We start from the raw sequence: 21782 nt of genomic DNA on the forward strand, positions 1-21782 counted from the left end.
CACAAAGCAAAAATCCAACAGTAAGTCAGCTTGTCCTCAATAACCAGCTTTCCCGAAAACACAAAAGCAGGGAGGCTCAAGACAAAAATGTCACATAAAGGGTTCTCACACTACCCTGTGCAGCTGTTCGATCCCTCTCCAAGCTGTTACTCTTTGCAATACCTCCAGCTTCTTCCATCTCTTCCACTTGCCTTTTCCTTGTTAACATCTGCCTGCCGTTTTGGACGTGCAGCTTTAAACCTCTGTTTTCAAATTTTAGGTGGGAGAATGTTAGTGTATTCTTTAACCCTATGATTCAGAAATCCAAAGAACATAGCAATAAGAAGCATTTTTTTAAGTGGAATTAACACGTATGTGTTTTAAACCTAAAGTTCTAATGTATTCCCCCCGTGAAGGGCCCTACAGAAAGCCTCATGGGATGAGATGAGGCCAGAGAAAACACCGTAAAACTCTTCTTTACATAATAATGTGCAAGCTCTTCACTCCGTAACAAACAGGTAAGCTTCTATTTCCATAGCAGGCTTCTCCTCAAAGTGAACTTTTTAGAGCCATTTCCATAAACAACACTGATGTTTCCAGTATGAAGCACACAAAAGCAGCTATATCCATACCACACATCAGCAGCCTACTCTGGCCTATGTCTGCAACTATTTTCAGTGCAAGATCAACAAATGAATGTTTGCTCAGCAGCATCTGCTCAGCAGAAATGTATAAATAAAAAAAGCCCCAACAATAACAATGTGTTCACACAGGTTCAGGAATCGTCACTGTGGCTAACAGTTGTTAGTGTCTACTGATTAAAACCCAGGTGCTTCCTTCCAGCAGGGCTGCTGTTACCATATGAGCACCTGAAACTCAGAGAATCCAAACAACATCTGAGAAACACTTTGGTAAATCCATTTGTCTTCAACAGCAACATCACTATGTTGGGAGCAGCAGGTCCAAACCCACGCACAGAGCATCCACTTTGGCTCCAGAGTCCCTCTTTGTATCCCAAGTATTGAACAGGTGCACTGTACAAGCCTACACACCCTTCCAAAGGAGGGGGTGGAATTCCCTGTACTTAAAAAAATAAATGTTCCAGGGTATCCACCATTTTTTAGCAGCTTCTTCTGACTCCTCTGATCTCTATCTCCAATAAGTTTAACTCCTATCACTCATTATACTTGTGACTCTACAGCCTCTGTCTGACTTTTCTGAAAAAAGACTAAGCTGTTAGAAGAGAAAAATACTTAACACCATTATTAGACCAGAAAAAAAACGTGACTCCATGGGACATTTCAGTAAAAGCAGCTCTAAAATGGGCTGCAGAGTTTTCGATGGATCCTATTGCGTGATTATGACTAAGGATGGTGTGCCACATCCCTGTTGAAATTCCATTATTTCTGTGTGCTGTGCTGGTGCTAGAAAAAAACGCGATGTCATTCCAACAGGTTCTTCCTTGAGGTCAGGTGTGATACAACAGTATCTAATTTCTCTACCCCTGTGCTCTGTCTGACAGGATAAGTCTCCAATGTCTCACGTGAGTGTGAAGCCACTTCACTTCTTTCATGTTGACCTCCTCCAGGCCTTGGTAATGCTGCATGTATGGGGAACTCTACCACGAACGATGCAAAGACGGGGCAGTTTCTCATACAATTGGAGAACTTTGCTCTTCCAGAAGACCCTGTTTTGGATTCTCCCACTTACTGACCCCCCTTCTCACCCTGTCCCTTTCAGGCTATTTTTCTTATCTTGCATCCAAAGTCTAATGTGAACACCAAAGATTGCATCTGTATGTGCTTCGGGTTTTTCCATTTGATTTCACTAGATTTTCTGTTTGAAGTGGCAGTGGTTCTTCAGCCTTATTGATCAGTTTTCATTGTGCAAAGAGGAGGGCATAAAACTGTGTGTGACCTGTAGAAATCACATTTATTCTGTCTCTATTTCTCTGTCCCCTACAGCTGGTTGTTTAGGGCTTACATCAAAACTGGAATTGTTGCTTCTTATGTAGTCATTGTGCAACGTTTCCTTCCTTTCCTAATCCTTCAAGTAAGGAAAACAGCCAGAAGGATATTGTGCATGTTGGCACTTTTGTCCATCTCTCCATGGGGATGATTAGCAAAATACTGTCTCTCCCTAGATTTACAATTGTAAAATGAGATCAAAATCTGTCCCTTCGAGGGAAGTGTTACTTTTGGAAGTGATCAGAAACAGCTGCTTTCAAAATGAGTGATGCTGGTTGTCTGTAGTAATTCAACAATTGGTCTTAGAAATTTTTCTCGTGAGGACAGGAGAACTTTGTTGAAGTATTGCTAAATAGGTTATCTACTAATAAAAAAAATATAGCAATGCTCCCAATTCCTTGCAATGCCATGATAATCATTAGATGGTAATCTCTGACAAGGTTAAATCTGATGTTATTCAACGGCTGTTCCCCAAAGTAGATTCCCTTTTGGTAGTAAAATCATTATCTTACTATTTAAACATTCAGGCTTTCCTCTCTATTTCACAGTTCATAAAGCACCTTTATGGTGTTGAGATTTTCTTTTTTTCTGAACAGACAGAAGACAGTTTGTTTTTCCTGCTTTGATTAAATCCTACATCCCACAAGCAGTGAACCTGTGATACTGCTCTACTGTTTTTAATTGTCTCCTTCTATTAAGATGCCAGCATTGTATGTCTTTCCTGCAGCCCCAGAGCGATTTTGCTACGTGCCTGGCATTAGCGCTGTCGGGTCTGAGGTTAATGTGTACACCGTACAACTCATTAGCTGCGTATTACTATCAGAGCCAAAAATCAACATGATTGATCCAACAATATGTTTGGGCTTGGGACCGAGACCCAAATGAGGTCCCACCAAAAGCAAAGGTCAGCAACTTGGCACAAATTTTGCTGTGCACAGAGAAAGCTTTTCTTCCAAACTATTCATCAGGGAAGGTACAAATGACAACTAATATGAGCCTCATTAAAAACGAGAAGAGGAAACCCCTTGGAGAAGGCAAGGAGGCTCCCTCGCTATCATTTTTTTTTTTTCCAGTCCTTTCCTAAAGCTTTTATTTACATCACAGTAAAGACAACGTGGAGCTTAAAGGTAGCTGTGGGGCTTGGGGTTTAGGAGACTCGTTAGACTAATTATCATGATGTGCACTATCAATTACTGTCCAGTTAAGCACAGAGGATAACTCTGCAGGCAGAAATAAATCTTCAGAACTGAAGGATCTGGGGGAAGGGAATAAAAGGATTTTTTTTTATCAGCGCTATTATTTCTTTTAGTTAAACTCCAGTGTCAAAACATTTCCCATCTTAAAATAACTAAAATAAAACAGACACTAGTTTAAGAGTGGGAGAGAGGAGAAGAACGATACAAGAAACCCTTTCAATCGTGGATTTGTTTCAAGTACAGTTCTTACAAGGATTTAACTCATAACTCAAGCACTCTTCCCACAGTCAGGCCCTGAAATCAGTACTTCAAAATATGCTATTTTACATATGGTATCATCATGTTCTTTCTTTCTCAGTAACCAAGGGTGTTGAAAATGCTATTGATACAACAACGAGGCTGTACAAGAAATACTTCCCTGCAGTCTCCAGAGTTGCTGTGTTGCAATATAATTGTCTAATGGCACATTTTTGTAAGAGCTGTCATGGTATTATGGGTATAATTTTAATTTTAAAGGATACAGTAATAAGGTAAAAGGCTGGCGTTAATAGCCTTAGGAACCTATTACATAAACAGAGGTTGAGGATTAAAATTGGACTGGATTTGTAGAGTCTGCATTGAATAAATATCTTGCCACACTGAAAATTATAACGCATATACCTTTTCCCTCTCCACTATTGTTTTTTAAACTCTCCTATTCTTCTAAAGGTCAATTCTTCTTTCCAACACAGAACACAGCTTCTTTGCAAGGTATTTTTAGAAAATCTGTTTATTTTTCTCTGTTAATAGCTGTTTGGCAAAACAGGATACAAGGCATATATATCGCTTCTGCTTGTACCAGCAGCGATACTCTGCTCTTCTGCAACACCCCTCAAACATTAACCAGCTCATAGGTCCTAAAAGCACTTGTGGGTAGAGACAACACACCTCTGATTGCAAGCTGAGTGGGTGAGCAGGATGGGGCAACACTATGCAAAAAGATAGGGAAAACCCCAAATGTTTTCCTCTAAACTTGGGCATTTTTACTAGGTATGGCTCTGCTTTTGCCGGGAGTTTTCTCCATGGGGATCAGCTGAGGGTCCTGGGGGCAGAAAGGTTGCAGGGCAGAGAGAACAGGGGTTTTTTATGGCCTATTCTGCTTCTTTCTCGTCAATTTATTCATGCCATTAATCAAAAGGCTGAAATGGGAGTATTGTTGTGCTAGAAAGAAAAACCCCAATGACTAGGGTGACAGGAATTCATACTGAGCAGAGCCTGAAGGTCAGCATGCCCCTAATGGGCCCCTCCATTCCCCTGAAGGTGAGTTTCACCTTCATAAGAAAAAAACAGCAAATGAGAACAAGGTAGTTTTGAAAAGACAAAACACAGATCAACAGGAACTTAATGTTTGGAAAATCTGAGATTTTCTAAGATAGACAATCCCTTCCCCCTCAAACTTCTTACATGCAGCCAGTAAGCAGAAAAATGCAGACAAATGAGCAAACAGAGCAAATGTACAAGGGTGTAGCTCTTGCAAAATACTATCTTTCTCAGCACCATCATGTTGCATCGATGTGTAATCAGGGTAGATCGGCCACGGGGATGTAAGAATAAATCTGTGTGTCCTGTACAACTGAAGTGGGATCTAGGGGCTGGAGGGCAAGCTGGGTGTCCACAGTGCTGCTCAGGTCAGTGCGGTTGATGCGGGAGACACTCAGGGCTTTTCTACTGCTCAGTCTGCATCTGTCTTGCTCTTTGTTTCAGCTGAGTTTGCCCCAAACCATTGCCTTGATACCAGCTTCCACATCCCACATAACACACACATTGCTCCACGGCATCTCCGAATGCCCGGGATGAGCTCCACACCTTCCCCATGCTGGTCTGCTTTCTCCCACCCTCCATCCCACAGCTGGGCAAGCACAGGCGCTCCCCACCACTGCTGACGTCCTACCTGGACCGGCAGAAGGAGATAGAAACACAGCGGGGCAGAGGGAGACCGGTTGTACTGGCGCTTAAGTGCTTAAAATAGTTGGGAAGGGGACTCTCCACTCCCCACTGATGGCAGGGCTGGATATGGGTTCAGGAGAGGTCTCTGCTGTGTTATTCAACAAGTGTTTTATTAAGAAGAGGTTCTTGTTGCATTTAAATCACATTTGAAAGCCAAGGAGCATCACTGTCCTCAATTCCTTCACTGTGTTTCTTGCAATATTTACTGTCAGAGGCTGAAAGAATAAAGGAGGCTTTTCACCCGCTTCTGAAGGAAGCGGATCAAAGCCTTGCTTCACATCATACCTGTATCTTTCCTGCTCTCTTTTCCAACTGAACTTGACTGCAAATATATTCAAACATGGGCTTTAAAACCTGTGAAGCTCCAAAAGATGAGCTGATGCGGCATGTGAGCGAGGGGAGGTTGGCCTTATGAACAAATCCAGCTGCAGCTGCCAAGGTGAAAGATGGAGAGGCCCAATATCCTGAAAATTTACGAAGACCTAGGAAGAAAATCCCTCATCTACCAAAACCCAGACAGTCCCCTGTCAACCAAAATCCAGCCCAGCCAAGCAGCAGTTCAGGTTTGTAGAAGAAAGAGTTAAGTGTCCATGCCGTGGCAGCCGTGCCACGCAAAACGACTCCAGGATGTGCTCCCACAGCCACCACCCAGCCATGCTGGAGGAACCAAGAGAAACAGCTCCCACACCCCGGGGAGGCAGCGAAACCCCCCCAGTTTCCTTTCAGCAGCCTATCCTCCTTCCAAGCCTCAGCCTATCATTTCCCCCCTCCAACCCTGCTCTGTGTTTGTCGGCAGGACATTTGCAGAGGTCCCTCTTGCAGCAGAGCTACAGGCCACCACGTGGATCCCATCTCTGCTCCGTGTGCCCCCCTGCCTGTGCAGGTGTAGCTGCCAGAGCAGGAGTCACATCTCCAGGCTCACAATTCCTCCTGATACAGGAAGGGAGAAGTTATATAAAACTTCACGTCAGGATGACGTTAAAAAGGAACTTTCTTGCCATTCACGGGGTTCATAGAACAGCGACAGCAAAATGCTGTATTTTATGGAAAAAACTTAAGTCAGTATTTAGGACTGCTAGAGCAAAGCTGAGGGAGAGCAGGCAGGGTGTGATTACCTCCGCTGGGATCCAGCCAGAACTAACGCAACCCTTGTAGGAAGGGCGAGGGGACGTGCAGGGACCCAGTTTACACTTCAGCTCAATTTCTGCAAGAATAATTTAACACCTGGAAGCTACTCTAGGCACAACGCGCTCACTCACTATTTAACTGTGCTCCATAATTAGCTGGTAGAGGGGTTTTTCTCCACTGTAACAACCAAACTGTATTACAGAAGTACAGGCTTTCAAGCTCTGGTCCTTCATGACTTCCATTTACCATCATATTCCTATAATTTTTCATGATTTATTTAAACTTATTCTTCTCTCCAGTCCCCTAGCACTGAGCACTTCTGCCTGACTTATCTGCTTGGCTCTCACTGGCATGGGAAGAAATAGCGTGTGTGTACAGATAAATACTGGCAGTCTTTAAAACAGTATGGTGAATGAAATAGCTGTTTTCAGCCTGAGTTTTCCTTAATATATCCATTTACTGAATGCACCTAAAGCAACAAGAGAACGGTGTTACTGCTGATAAAAGTGGCCTGTGGAGGAACCTTGCTGAAGCTGTGAGAGGAAATTACTCTTCATGCTATTTCGGGTTTACGTCTTTCCTAAGAACAGTCTGATTGTTATCCCAGATAACGAAGACTGTTAATGCAATTAAGCACTCTGTTGTGGTGTTTTACAAAGCAAACAAATAAGTTCCGGAATTAATAAGCTGCAAGGTTAAGTGACACAGGGCGAAAGTAGGAGTCTTCATTTGCAGGTAGGTGCTCCACAGCAAGTAAATAGCTGGGATTTAAAAGTATAATTTCTAATTTAGGACACACAGAGGATTTTTCCATTTGAGGTATGTGTGGTCTCCAAAAGGTCAGATCAATTTTAAGATTATGAACAGCTGTATATTATCAATATGAGAAATTGAGTCCTCTAACCACTCAAAACAGGAGGCCAGGACCAAATTGCCTTGCTGTTCTTCTTGGGCATTATAGATGGGTAGTATTTCCAAGCATGCCTAGATGCCTAGATAATTAGTAAAGAAAACAGACTCTGAAAGAAAAGAACAAAAAAACCTCTGTAGAGACCAGAAATTGCAAAGGAGAACACACTACAGGAATGTAATTTCCTTGCAAAGAAATCAGGCATTTGGGTAACAATTTTCTTAGCAAACGCCCGTGTTTCTAGCAGGTTATTTAACTGGTTAAACCATACGCTAATTTGCTCTGGAGGTTATGACACAGTACAACCCAAAGCTCACTGCAGTTTCAACCTAAGCACCAACGGGTACTTTCCAGGGCCAGAAGAAAGACCTAGGGATTAGTATAACCCGGATTTTATTCCTGAACATGCCGCTGGTTCAGTCTGTGAAGCCTGATGAGGCAGCTAGCCCAGAAGAAGAGTTACACTCTGCCTAATGAGGCAGCCCTGTTTCCCAATCCCTTCCCTTTTGCCACAGGCTCTTGCTACTTCTCTTGCACTGGCGTTTGCATTTGTCATAAAACCTGCAGAAAGCTAATGCTACCCCACCGAAAGCAATGAGTTTTCTACCAGTGTAACTACCTGATCAGGGTCAGACAAGCGCTGCCACCCCCATCACAAAAGAGCTAGGAGAGCTAAGGGGGACAGGGGCAGTCCCAACCACAGACACGGCCATGCTGGGGTTTTTAAAATGCTGCTTAGTAGCTGCTGTGCTTCACGGGAAGATGGTTAAAATCAGATATTCACAATGTTAAATAAAGGCAAAATGTTTTAACTACTGTGATGGGCTGGCGGTTTTCCTGTACAAAGACATTTTGAGGTCACTTTTACAATTTGGAAATTCTATAAAATTTTAAAACTGAAGCTTCTCTCCCGTTCTTTGAAAACTCATTTGTCTGTGATGAGAATAACAACGCGGCTCAGTTGCTGTCTACTTGTTTTGCTAACCAGTGAACATACTTCCAAAAGAAATGGTAAAACAGAAAGGTTTTCATTTCATACTGGGAGGAAAAAAAAACCCTCAAATACACTCGCATGTCATTTGCCTAAATCTTGTTTGGACAGCTTGCACGGCTCACAATCTTGCTGTTATCATTTCCTCCTCTGAATTAGAACGAGAGCAGGAAGATAAATACAATACTGCAATATACAGCTCGATACTGAAGAAGATCACTCTGCTGCGACATGCCCTGCACTTTAGCTCTAACACAATGATATGGTTATCTAAGGTTTGAGGAGACTGAACAGCCTGTAATAAATTAACACGCTTTTCCTTTTGGAGATAGTGTCCGGAGCTGAAAAATAACTTCAATTCACCGTGCTGCTTTAGTTATTTCCCCTCCAATATCTGGTGTTTTCTCCCCTCTGATCCCCACACCAGACTTGTGGGAGCAGCGACACACTTGCCCTGCGCAGGCAGAGCAACATGAACAGGAACCAAGCACTGGGGTTAAGATCTAGTGAGAAAAGCCCAGAGAGGTACTTTGTCTGCAGCTTCAAATACAACACTATAAAAGACAACTTGCAGCAACTCCTATTTTTAAGTTTCTCAAAGGAGCTCTGAGATCATTTTAAGCCCACTGTCTGTTAAGACACTTGACATCCAGAAAGGAGAACAGGCTCCGGCTGCAGAAGCATTTTTTCCTTTCTTCCAAACCTACATTTAAAGTGTCACTGGCACAGCGAGGACAGGGAGAGACACAGAGCTTGGCGTTTCATTTGGGGAGTTTGGGGGTTTTTTAACTGACCCAGCTACAAGCCTGGCGCCTGGCTACAGCTTCAGCTTCCCCTGAAACCAGCCGCTTGTGTGGCCTACTGCTGAATTGGCAAAAGCTACCTTTGCAAAACCACTTTTGCCAGAACACCTTTTTCTGTTTGCATTAAAGAGGCAAAAATGTAGATAAAGCTTTTGCCAATGATATCTTGGTCTATTATTACGAAGTGATAAAATAAACTACCATTTCGTCAGTGTTCTAGCTCTCCAGTGCAAGAGTAGAATTTGCTCCTCACAAAGGAACTCAATGGTAGGTGAATAAGCATGAGGAGAAAAGCAGCGGTGCCCGTTTCAGCTCCTCGATAAGTCATGGGATGTGCAGAACTATAAAAAAAAGTGGGGGAAAAGAGAGGTGGAAAAGACATTTCTACACTGAAAGCACTCCTGGAAAGAAGAGGGGCAATTAAAACACACATGGAAAAGCTTCTCAGTTATGATGACATTACTAAATTCTTTTTTTGTCTTTGGTTACTAAGGGTATCTTTACAGGGAGCATTAAAAAGGGAAAGACCTGGAAAGATTAAAATCCACATGTAGCTGTTCCCTCCCACTTAGCAGACGCTTGTTAATCCTGCAGGTCTTGCTGAAGTGAAAAGACAAATACACAAAAGAAAAGGTGATGGGGAGTGCACACACTTCATCACACACCGGTACTTGACATTTCTCTTAGTTCCAGAAAAGTTTTAGGATGCTGGTGACTAATACAACTCACTAATTCTTGGCTGGCTTCAGAAACTCTTCCCATAAGGTCAAGGTCAGGACAAGGTTAGTGCCTTAATAAAAGAGGGAATATGGCATCTTTAATGATTGCTTCTGGCTGTTTTTCTCCTTACCTGTAAGAACGCCACAGTAAGCATTTGCTTTCTTAAAGTGAAGCAGAGCTCTTTGCTTTACCTGCTGACAGACCCTCACTACCCACCGCAGGGCACAGCCAAGGACCTGATGGTGGACCTGCAAGATGGATGTTTTGTGCTGAAGACCACAAATTTAGGGCTGTCTTCACCGGGAAGTTCAGCGAAGATGGAAGATTCCTGTTAGCATGCAATTGCTTAGTACCTTAGATAACCTACTATTTATTTTAATGTTACCCACCTGAGGGCGGCTCTGCTAATGAATCTATTTTTGTAGTACCATAAAGTTTGAAGTTTAGAGCTAAGTTTAGAGCAGAGACATATAAAAAATGTCAAACCAGGAAATAGCTTAATGAAAGCAGAGAGTAATCACAGCAAATTACAGTGAAATTTCTATGGGATTACATTTTGCATTCCCCAAACAAGCAGAGGAATTCATCTCACTTACTGTTGTTCCATTTTGCTGAGAATTCACTGTAAGGATATGCCATACAAGTAACATAATCCAATGCCATAAAAGCTGTCTTAAAAGTTACAGTCTAAGATGCTTTTCAAAATGAAGTTCAGATCTCTTCCCACTGCAGTTCACGGAAAAATAGCAAGATATGCCACAAAATACCACAGAGAAAAAATTTAATGGTAATATTAGAAGGAATACAAGAAACATGTTTTATTATTATTTGTGGCTACTAATAATGAGGTCCCTTTTTAAACTCCAAAGTTTAGAAACCACCCAGCAGTGGATGTGGTAAGGAAGTTCACTCTAGGAGAAGAAAGCTTGTATTCCCAGCATGCTTCCAAAAATCACTGCAGAATTTAATCTCTCCCCACAAGCAAACCCAGGCTTTGCACAAGGAACATCTAGGAAATACCCTGTGGTCAGCACATCACCCAGCCTTGAACACCTCCTCTGAAACAGTATTTACAGTTTGCATATGCATGTACAGTATACAAACCTCCCACGCTTCAGGTGATCTTTCTTTCACCCAAGCTTTACAGCCCACAGTTCAGTAACAAAATAAAAGTAATTTTCTATCACTTTTTACCATATGTAGTGATTTTCTCTACTTTTCAACAGGTCTCCAACACGAGAAGGAGCCGGGAACTTTTGACCTCACTCTGTTACTATTGCACAGCTCCGGATGGTTAGTTTAGTGAAAAAAACATGTTGACTTTCAGGTAACAAAGTCACTGCAAATCTCTCAAGGCTAATTCTTGATGACAACCACTGTAAATACACTGCAACATGCACAGAGCCACAGCCTGACCCTATTAAAGGCAGCCCAAGTTTCACCACTAAATTCAGCAGGACTTTGAAATGGTCCACAATGAGTAACATGAAGTGTGATCTCAGTTCATAAGGTAAAAAAAGGATCAAGAAGCATGTGAACAGGATACTGTATTAACTGTAAGGAGAGGAAATTCATAAACCAGAAGGGTGCCAATATGTCTGCTTAAAATGACCTGTGAATATCTTATAAATAAGGTCTCTATGATCTGCTACAGAGCAGCTACCCTTTCAGAAGAGAGCATTTTGCAACTGAAAAAGCCTCTTATATTCATATTTTCATAAGTTTATAGCAATTGATACAAAAATGAAAACAAGATTAAAGACCTCACAGCTGTACAGTTTAATTCTGTTAAAATTAACTTACCAATGCTTTTGTTTTTAACCCCAAATTCTTCCCCCAAATTTCTACATTTTCTACAGCCCTAAGCCACAGAGTTGTGCTGTCCTCCCTACTCTGCAAGCCTGGAGGGAGGGACAGGAAAACATACAAAATCAGCCTGAAAGGTTTTGCAATCTTTGCCTTGTTACAAGTGGCATGGAGTGACCCATGTTTTGTTAAAAATTAATGGTGTGCCTTCTTAAAGCACTCTAAATAGAAATATGGCACCTGCGCCTGTGGCGCTCATATTTTCATCTAGAAAATCCCAGACAGAGCTAAAACGTACAGTACTTTTTTCAGGGCAATCGCAGTCGGCTCTCCACACCTGTGCTGCACACACAGGCTGAAAGGGCAGTGTTTACGTAGTGGCCATTTTTCACACATCTCAGCCAGAGAGGCAGAGATGCTCTGTCGACCAGGCGATATCTGGATGGGAGGTATTTCTAGGCACAATCCTAATGCTGCTACTATAGCAAATCCACACTTACCAGTTAGTACAGTGCCTAAAACAAATTCTGAGCCTACTGATTTAAAACCAGATCATCTCATACTGATACCATCCCTGTGCATTCATAGGTCAGCTTTCCACAGGTCAATAGATCCCAAACCATTTTTGAACCGAACAACAGCTTTCACCTGTGGTGTAAAATATTTTGAGGCTAAGGACATGGGGTAAGAGTTGCAGCTGCAAGCTTTGCAGCCTTCTACGAAGATCAGCTCAAACGCAGGGTTACAAGTAAAGAACAAGCTCCCAGGGGCAGCGGGCACACCACCTCGTGCTCCAGACTATGCTCAGCTCCTGCAGCCAGGCACAGCGGAGGGGTGGACCATGGTAACTGGTTACTTCCAGGCTGAGAGTAGGAAGCTGACATCTTGTATACGTGAACGGGAGACCAAACAGCAGGGGACCTCAAGGCTGGTGTCAGTTTTTGTGATTCATGTCCCATGCCTGAACTTGACAGATCACGAGACTTTTCATATCCCAGGACAGTCTTTGCTAATTGGCATACAGAGAAGCAAAGACTCAGGGGACCTTCTAGTTTTTTGTGGGGTTTTTTGTTGTCTCTTTTTTTTTTTTTTTTTTTTTTTTAAAGCACAAAAATTGGCACATTAAGAAAGGTCTCCATGGAAAGCTAAATCAAAACCCAGAACCTCATTTAGCCTCTCCAGTTCCAGACAAGACTGAATTTAAGAATAAAGAGCAAGTGAGAAAGAGTGAGCTTATAAATGAAAATAAGAATGTTTTCATTACCTTTTCGGCAAGCCAGCCTAGATGCCTAATCTCTCGACTTCCAGCAATCCCTGTTTTACCCAGCTGGTCTCTGACCTCTGCAATCACCCTGGGGATGAGCTCATTGACACTGGAGTGGATGGCATTGAACCAGGCCTGGGCTGTAGCTGAATCCTTACTCCTGAGCACCACGGTGTGCTTGGCATCAGGTGAATGAACTTCAATAAGTCTAGAAAAACGGGGGGGGGGGGGGGGGGGAAACATTATGTTCACTCAGATAACTGTTAGGTGGCTAAATTTATCGCTTAGTGCTATCAAAGAGTTAAAAAGAAGGATAATAGTATCAAGACCTAGCACTAAAAACTTACCTTTACAACACCTGAAGAGAGCAGGATCATCTTAACTGAAGCCAGGTCTGTACTGGCCTTGCGGTAAAATCCTTGAGAAGGGAATTTGCCAGTGCTGATGCAACCCCACATCTAGCATGTCAACAGGAGTTTCAAATATAAACAGAAAAGAAGCATTCACCCATTAACATTCACCAACATGACAACCACCCAGAACTGCACGGGAGATGACTGCAGAGAAGCCAGGGATAAGCTGCTGCCTTCTTTAGCTGGATATCACAGCACACCCAGAGTTTCTCAATGTTTCTCAAATAAGTATTTTACACATACAGAGATAAATGAAAACCACCCTCATGCCAAATGGAGGAGTTTTCTTAGGACTGCACTGTGGTCTCAGTGACACTACTAAGCATCAACCAGAAGCCCACTGCAATTGGCCTTCTCTAATGTCTTTAATGTCTTCAATGCTCTGTTTAGATCCTGCTAACAGTGGCAGCAAGAAAGTGCTAACCACAACCGTATGTTTGTTGCTGGCAGGCATCTTTTACAGTTTTCCAAACTCTTGTGAAGAGAGATGGGTTTTTTAAAAAAAAACATGCTTACTAGACCATCCTGCGGGCTTCCACCCCACCACTGTGGTTTGAAAAGCACAAACGAACAGTTTTGAGGAAAATGAATCCTGTCCATCATGGTTATGGGACCTGTGCCAACACCTTTGCTGACAACAACAACAAAAATACTTGGAGAGGCAGCTGCAGCTGTTTCAGGTCTGTTCTCAGTGAAGTTATTAGTTATTGGTGGGGCTTTGTGCGCTCTTTATAGCTTTGTGGGCCACTTTTACTTGAACATTTGATAAATAACCCACAAAGTAATAGTGTGGTTTATCTTTATGTAGCAATTATAAAACCAAGCCCTGGTCATTGCCTGTCACTCAACTCCATATCACACTTGTGCTTTTTCATTATACACATACAGTGACTACCCCTGAATGTTACCCACACAAATATGACCTTGGATCTGAGCCTAAGCACATACTTCTGTCCTGTGTATTGCTGCCCAATCTCTGGGACACACAACGACTCCTTTCTGTAGTAGAAAAATAATTAGTTCAGTGGAATTTATTCAGGTTGAGGTTTGAAACAGTACTGTAATGCAAATATTTGTTATGCAATTGCAAAATCCTGCAATTTGGAGATAAACTAACAATTAAGAGGTTTTAATTAATTGGTTAAACCAGAGCAGAATTCAGAACAGAGGGCAACTCAGTCTGCACAGCTCTCTGGGGCTCGGAGAGCAAGAACTGCTGGTCTCGTGTTTGTCCATTTTGGGAAGGGGAGGTCTCCACGTAGACACTGCTCTAAAGATAGAAAAGGTCATGATTTTCCAAACTCAGCAGCTGAACTGTTCAGGGTCCTAAATCACTGTTTGGATAGCTTAAAAAGTGGGTTGATTTTTCAGAAAGCGCTGACCCAACACAATAATGCATGTTTCCTCAGTAAAGCTGCTGGAGCTCAGCACTGTCTCAAAATAAAGGCTCTTATTTAGCCACTCCAGGATGCACCGAGGATTCAACTTCAGGTATTGAAAGGAAAATTCATTTCAGATGACACAGGTCTGGTGAATAAGAAAACTATGCTTGTAGACAGGCACGATCCCAAACACACTCTCATTTTTTTCTGAACTGTGAGAAAAAGTTGTCTCTCTCATGGTTATGATTTAGCCATTTGTGTCCGATGCTCATTACGATCATGCACAGCTACCCCACCCTGGTCTGTCTTTCCATCAGAAACACTGCTCTCCCACTGCTGTACGAACTTGAGTTTGAACTTGGTTTTGTAGGCAGCTATCAATGGAAACAAATATACAGACTTGGATTTTCAAAGTATATGGTGGTAATTGGTGAAACATTGCTTATTACTTACAGAGCACTTTTTGGCAGGAGATCTCAGAGCATTTTACAAATGAGGTCAGTGACAGTATCCCCGTTTCACCACTGAAAAAGTGAAAAGCTGCATAACCCAGACAAGGCAGGGAATACGCCAGACAAAGCCCTCAGGATTTTCTGCATTCTACCTCCCATTTTAGTACTTCTTTTAAAGACAAAAATTATTTGGACAGCACAGCAGTATTGTGCTGTTTTCGAAAAATGTTAATGCACTGTACGAATTGTGTGAAACAATGCTCTTTACAAAGCCTGTGGTTTCTGTAAGGGAACTCCCACCTCCAAAGTCACTGTGTATCATGCAGTAAACAAAGCGCTGAACAAGGACTATAAAGACTCAGAAGAATGTGTTGCTTTTTCAGTTGCAAAGGAACAGCAGCAAACTTGTGTAATTTATTTTTAAGCTAAGAGTTCTAGCAGGCTTTGTTTAAAAAAAAAAAAAAAATTAACTACAGCTGAAAGAGCTTCCAAATGGCATCTTGCATCTCTCCAATTCAGAAAATGCTTAAATTCTTACTTAAAGCAAGTGGATTAACATACAAACAAGTATTTTGCTACTCAGGCCTTCATCAAAGTGTATTTCCCTTAATGGTGGCTATTTAAGTATTTGTACGAGTTCTGTCTCCTAAAATAATGAACATTTAGACAACTCTTAACAGTTCTGTTTAAGGGGTTCTAACTATGCATATTCTAATACACACACATTCTACTAATACATCGATGTATACATTCTAGTATACATATGCACACATACACATACTGAGCCATGCTTGCAAAAATACTCTTAAAATATCATCCCTCACTGACTTCTAATGCGAAGTGACTTCTATTAGTGACTTCTATTTCGGGGACTGCTTGTCGGTCATCAAAGTTTGATGGTGATGCACTAACAACTGCAGAAAGTCTACCTCGTTCCCTGAGCTGAGTGACAGGAAGATTGGACAATACATGCTACACTTCTCAAAAGTGAGTTCAAAATGAGAATAAATGCTGCTTTGACAGCCCTGAAACTGAATCCTTTTATCCACTGCACTGGTTTAGCTCGAGGAATACGTCTGCAAGCATTATTCCTGTGCAAGCTGCTAGCTAGGTCACCTTTTTTATTCATACCTTAAGGACGAAAGTCTAAATCCTCAACTGCCTGAACTCTGCTACCGGCTACTGCTATCAGATCTGGGCACTAAACTATCGTTAGGAAACCAGGTTTGCAGATTTCCATTGAGGATTCAGGACTCCTGTCGCTGCAGTCAATTGGGATGGAGATACTAAAAGAAACTTAAAATCTTCTTGGAAACCCATGAGCTCCGACCGCAATCAGATGCTGAAATACAGTGCTGCATACCTATAAACTCTTCCTTTTTCTGCCTTTCAGCCTGCGCTGCTTTGATTCACCAGTCCATCTGAATGAGGCTTTTTATATAACCGCTGACTGATGGCATTTCCATATTTTTTGAAAAGCAAAAAAAATACCAGTGACCTTAGTAAACTCCAACACTAAAGCACTTAAATGTTTCCAGCAGTCCAGCCATTGTAGCTTTGATTTGTTCCTTGGCTAAACTGACCACCGCTTACTGACTTCTGTTTATCTGCAGTTCAGTGATAAAGTTCCCTTAATTCCCCACTGAATTGAAATATTTAGGGCAATGCCACAGCTGTGTTTATTCTCACACTCCACCACAGTTATGTAAATACTGCATATGGAGCTGCTTCCGATAAAGCCCATACCAACCCAAAGGAATTATATGTTAGCTCTAGATGGCTGCCAAGATGCACGGCATCTCTCCAGCTTGGCAATGCATATGAATGATATCACATTTTCTCAGAGATCATTTGGCAAACCTTATCATAAAAGAGTAATTTTCTCTCTCCTTCTCAAAGAGTCCCACTGAGCCAAAGAGTGTTTCCAGCATCCCCTTCTCCACCCGCAGAACACGAGGGTGACATAAAACCCGGTGCCTCCAAGTACTGTAACTTTACACGTAGGAGGGAGGCCAAAACTTCCTCCCTTGCTTCATCATCCAGAGGTTTTCCTCTACAGAGGATCAGAAGTTGAAAGCAAATGTTTGATAGACCATACTCATTCCACATTTGATAAGGCCTCTTTCTGTAGGAGTGTTGATTATCTAAGAAATACCTTTTATCAAATCTATTGAAAGCACTTCTCCCACCAGCATTGGCTCAGGACCAAATCAGGCACTGATTTACACTTTATGTCTCTTCCCAGGTCAGATTATGCATTCAGTGACTGATTAAAGTGTGGAGTAAGTCCCTTGAAGTTAATGATAAGCTGGAGCTAGAGTTACTTGAATCCATCACGCTACTTTGATTTTGCACCAGGATAGCCGGGAACAAAACACTCTGCTGCTGACTCTGCAACCTTAAAAAGAGATTGAGGGCCAAACTGCTCTCTCCATCTCCTCCATCATTGTCTGTACACGAAACCACAGTAATTAATTTTGTTGATTTCTGAGTGTACAAACACAGGAGACTTTCCAGCATAAGACGGGATTTAGAGTAACACAATCAGCGATTATATTTAAATAATTGTAGCTTTTGATAAAATAAGTAAAAAACCTTGTTAAGGTTCTTTTTCAATTCTACATGCAGCATCAGGAGATGAACCAGGAATAAAATACATTTAAATCAAGCAATAGAAACTTTGGGGTTAGTCTGCAAGGAAAATAATCCATAGAGAGACTGTTAAGACTTGCAACAAATTCCCCAGCATACACTGAAGAAGCATCTTCATTTGATGCACCTAAATGGAGGCGAAAACAATTTTACCAAGTGAGCACTATTTCGTAATCAAGTAGAATTTTTCTATGTGAAAGTCTCTCAGTCCCCTCAGCAACAGAAGGGTACCCGCTGTATTAACAGTTACTTGCTGACTTTCAACTTACAGTGGTAAAAATAATGTAAATACTCATTTCTTTGGATCTGGACTAGTCTGATGTCCCAACAGAGGGTGTATCTATCACTAATGAGCTGTCACATTGATTTCATTTCTATTTGCCACCATCTGGGTTTTAATAAAAAGGATATCAGCAGCATTGCGCTGCATGCAAGTAAGGAAAGGATTTGGTTCTTAATGGACTTGCTCACACCGCTGTGTGCCAACGCTGATCGATCTGCAGAGCACATCACATGCTGCCTTTTCTACCCAGAACAACTACAAAAGTAATTTAATAGTTTTTAGATGTCTCTGGGTGTTAAGGAGCAGAACTCTTTCCCTGCATTGCCCAAAAGACCTCTTATCTTTTTCTTTCTTGATTTTTTCTTTTATATTCTGGTTGTCATAGTGCTGAATATTGGTAATGCAGGAATACACAGTTCAGCCTTCTTTACAGCAGATTCAGCACCAAACAATGGAAAAAGTGCTGTTTCAAGGAGCAGTGCGGTCAGTTACTTGGGGGAAAAAAAAAAGAATTGTTTCAGAAGCAAAGTGGGAATTTGATTTAACCTTTAAAAGATGCTGCCTGAAACTTTAAGACCAGAAGATGCTGTGATTGGTGTGGTCAATACATTCTCTCTGAAGCAACTCTTTCACAGTGAGAGGGGAAGCGTATTAATGCTAGGGGAAAAAAAAAAAATTTCGGCCACAAAAGCTGCACCTCTACCAAAGCCACAGTACCTCAAAGCAGCAAAGTAAACCTTCTGCAGCTGGAGCAGCATCTGGGCTAAGCAAAAAACACCTGACTGTAGCTGGTGATGGTGGTAAATGACCCCTTCAGATTGAGACAAGGGTGGAGAGTCTCATGCTGCTGCACAAATAAGAGACCATGGGCTTGGAGAAGAATTAGATGTCTTCTGAGAAGGAACACCACTGTTGCTGTTGCTTTTGCTGGTAGGCAGTGCTGTAGTAGGACCCAGGGGAAAGAAGGGGACATGATCCATGAGCATGGATGAAAACTAATATGGGAATGGGACAAATGAGCAGGGCTGCTGATAGATCAGCTCTGTCTTGTGGATGAATTGTCACGGGACAGAGTCTTGCTGGAAGAGACAAATAGCAGGTCCACCTCATCTAGCAGGATGTGTCTCAATGTCTCATTATTTTATACATCTACTTTTTGGCTTCCATGATCAAGAAATCGAACGGATCCCTGCTTAGTTGCCAAGTGAAGCAAAACAGAAGTCAGACTGTTCAACAGCCATGATGACAAAACCACAAATTCCCTCTGGATCAATTATTGGCTTCTGAGAGCTGGGGAGAGAGCACCACTTGGGAGCCAGCCTCCCAGAGATACTGCCGGCCTCTTCAGGGATGGTGGGCATGGGTCACCTCCCGGCACTTTCACTACCGGCTAAACTCATCTTCCCATTGAATAGACTCAGAGATTGATGGAAAAGCTGTATGTAAGTGATGAGAAGAAGTAACAACTTCAGCGTAACTCTCCCTGATTCCTACTACAGAAAACCAGAAATTTCCATCAGCAGAAATGCATGTGAAAGCTAGATGTGACAGCAGAGTACTAAAATAGCAATGTCTGCATGTACAACATAAGCACTAAAGCCCAGCCTCAGCACCTACCAACACTGAGCTGGGGCACCTACAATGGCAGCCCATCACCTGAGGCTCATGTTGTGGCTGTAATTTGCAAGTTGCTGCCATGCAAGTGACTACACAAGTTGCAGGAAGGAGCAGCTTCAAATACACCTTCTGAAAATCCTGCTCACTGATTAATGGCAGGTCGGGCCAGAGCTGTAAGGCTGAAATCCAATTTGCAGACCCACTGATAAGCAAGGGAAAGCCCAGCATGGAGCACAGGAAAACAGCCAGGCAGGAAAAAGGGTCTCAAGGTTGTCACTGGCTCCACGCCATAACACAAAGACCACAGGGACGAGGAGCACAGCAAGAAACTGAAACCCTTTCATATCAACTTTCTTTGTTTGGCACATCTCAGGGGTGTTAAAATTGCTCTCCAACATTATCTAGCGGCAGCTTGGATGTCAGCACTTACATACCTTTGCATAGAGATACACATAAAACATGATTAACTGTTTGCCCTCCTCTGTCTTGGCCTGTAGCACTCACACTGCTCTTCCCTTCCTTTTAATCCACAACACATTCCTTGAAGCATTTCTCTTTCTCTATCTCTTCAGTGCTTTGATTCTTCTCTTTTTGCAAAAACATTCACTAAGGTCTGCTGCAGTACTCACTCTCTTGGTTCATTGCTTCGCCTTGTTGGTTGGCTTCCTCCTCCATCACCTTTTCTTAATTTTTTCTCCTCCCTTCCCTCCATGCACTTCTCAAGGTAGATTCTTCTTGTTCCCCTCCCCTGATTCATTTCCCGTTCCTTTTCTCTTATTTCTGTTCCTCAGCTCAGTCCTCTACAGTTGAAGCTGGTTGAAAAAATCAAAATTCTTTAACTTTTTCAAAACTCCCCTCACTGAAGCAGTGGTTGGGAAAAAAAAAAACAAAACAAAATACAACACAAAAAACCCACCAGCATATTTTCTTTTTCTTTACTAACTCATTATTTAAAAATTTTCACAGAAAAAAAGACTTTGATTAAAAGTTTGTTAATCAAAAATCTGGCTGAAACTTTTCTGCCAGCCTGTTACTGCCACCTCCACACCACGCACATCCTTCCTCACCACCCACTCACCATGACACATATTATTCCTGTCAGGTCACATTCGGTCCTGTTCACACATAGACACACACACACACACAAAATTTTATTTACACTCACCTATCTGCACGCAGGCACAGGCATTTTTTTTGAGTAACACGTACAGGAGCTGTGCCCACGCCTATTCAATTTGTGCTGGAGCTAGGAAATACACTAGGAGCTTGCCTGTCCAGCCCAGAAGGATGGGGAGGGGAGAAAGCCCCATGTCACTATGTCAGGGAAAAAGAAGCAACTTGTTTTTCAAGAAAATGAGACATGATTAATCCCAGATTCACCATGACCTGCAGACTGAAGGTCAGTCACAACATGCCATAACGATCCAGTTCTACACCGGTATGTCAAACACCCCGCAAGGAAACTCAGGGATTTCCACTGTGTCCCCAAATCCTGGCACATTACCACAACCATTCACTTCTCAAGCTGTTGCCAAGAGACTACAGCAGGTCCTTACGACATTAGAAAGCTACTCTAACATGAGTTAACAAAACAAAAATTAAACCTGAAGTAAATAAAAGTAAATGAACATCCAAAGTTCAACCTAGTTTATTGCTGGTTTTGTGTAAATGAATACACTTGAGGTTGCTCTCCAGAAAATGGCCTTGTTTGGTGGTGTTTTTGTCTTCCAAAAAGCTTAGCTGGTGATTTGACTCAAAAGAGACCAAAACACTCCTCTCAACAGAAGGGACAGTCCTACAGATGTGTCTGATCCCAGTGGCCTTCTGAGAAGGCAGAGATGAAACTAAGGGCAAGACGTAAATTCATATGACCCAGAGCAAACTGATGAGCACTTTGGCTGGTGGGGAGTTTCACAAATGACAGAAAATAACTATCCCTAATAATGAAAGAAAAAAATAAAAAATAAAAAAATAAATCACCCTTTCTGCCTAGAGTCTTCAGAGCTCCAACTCCTAGAGGGCTGGAAAACTGCCCTTTATCAAGACAGATAACTGCAGCTTCCAAAATGCACCAGCAATTGCAGAGCTGCCCAAAAAGCAAATGATGTACATGATAGAGGACGCTCAGACAGCCCAGCGTGAATTAATTATTAATTCTAGCAGTTAAAGATTTGCCCCAAAATTTTGTTACAAGAGAAGAAATGCAATGTCTTTGGTCTCTCATCTGACAACT

General features: G+C 42.2%; 1 protein-coding gene across 1 annotated transcript in view; it reads right to left on the minus strand.

Moving 5' to 3' along the window:
- The window catches only part of SNTB1 (syntrophin beta 1), a 111403-nt gene that overhangs the window by 24964 nt on the left and 64657 nt on the right, over positions 1 to 21782 (minus strand). The window contains exon 3 of the mRNA XM_086465541.1: positions 12751 to 12958. Coding sequence (XP_086321667.1) covers positions 12751 to 12958 — 208 coding nt within the window. The remainder of the gene's footprint in view (positions 1 to 12750; positions 12959 to 21782) is intronic.

Source organism: Leptosomus discolor, chromosome 5 (genome assembly GCF_034619465.1).
Source record: "Leptosomus discolor isolate bLepDis1 chromosome 5, bLepDis1.hap2, whole genome shotgun sequence".
NCBI lineage: Eukaryota > Metazoa > Chordata > Aves > Leptosomiformes > Leptosomidae > Leptosomus > Leptosomus discolor.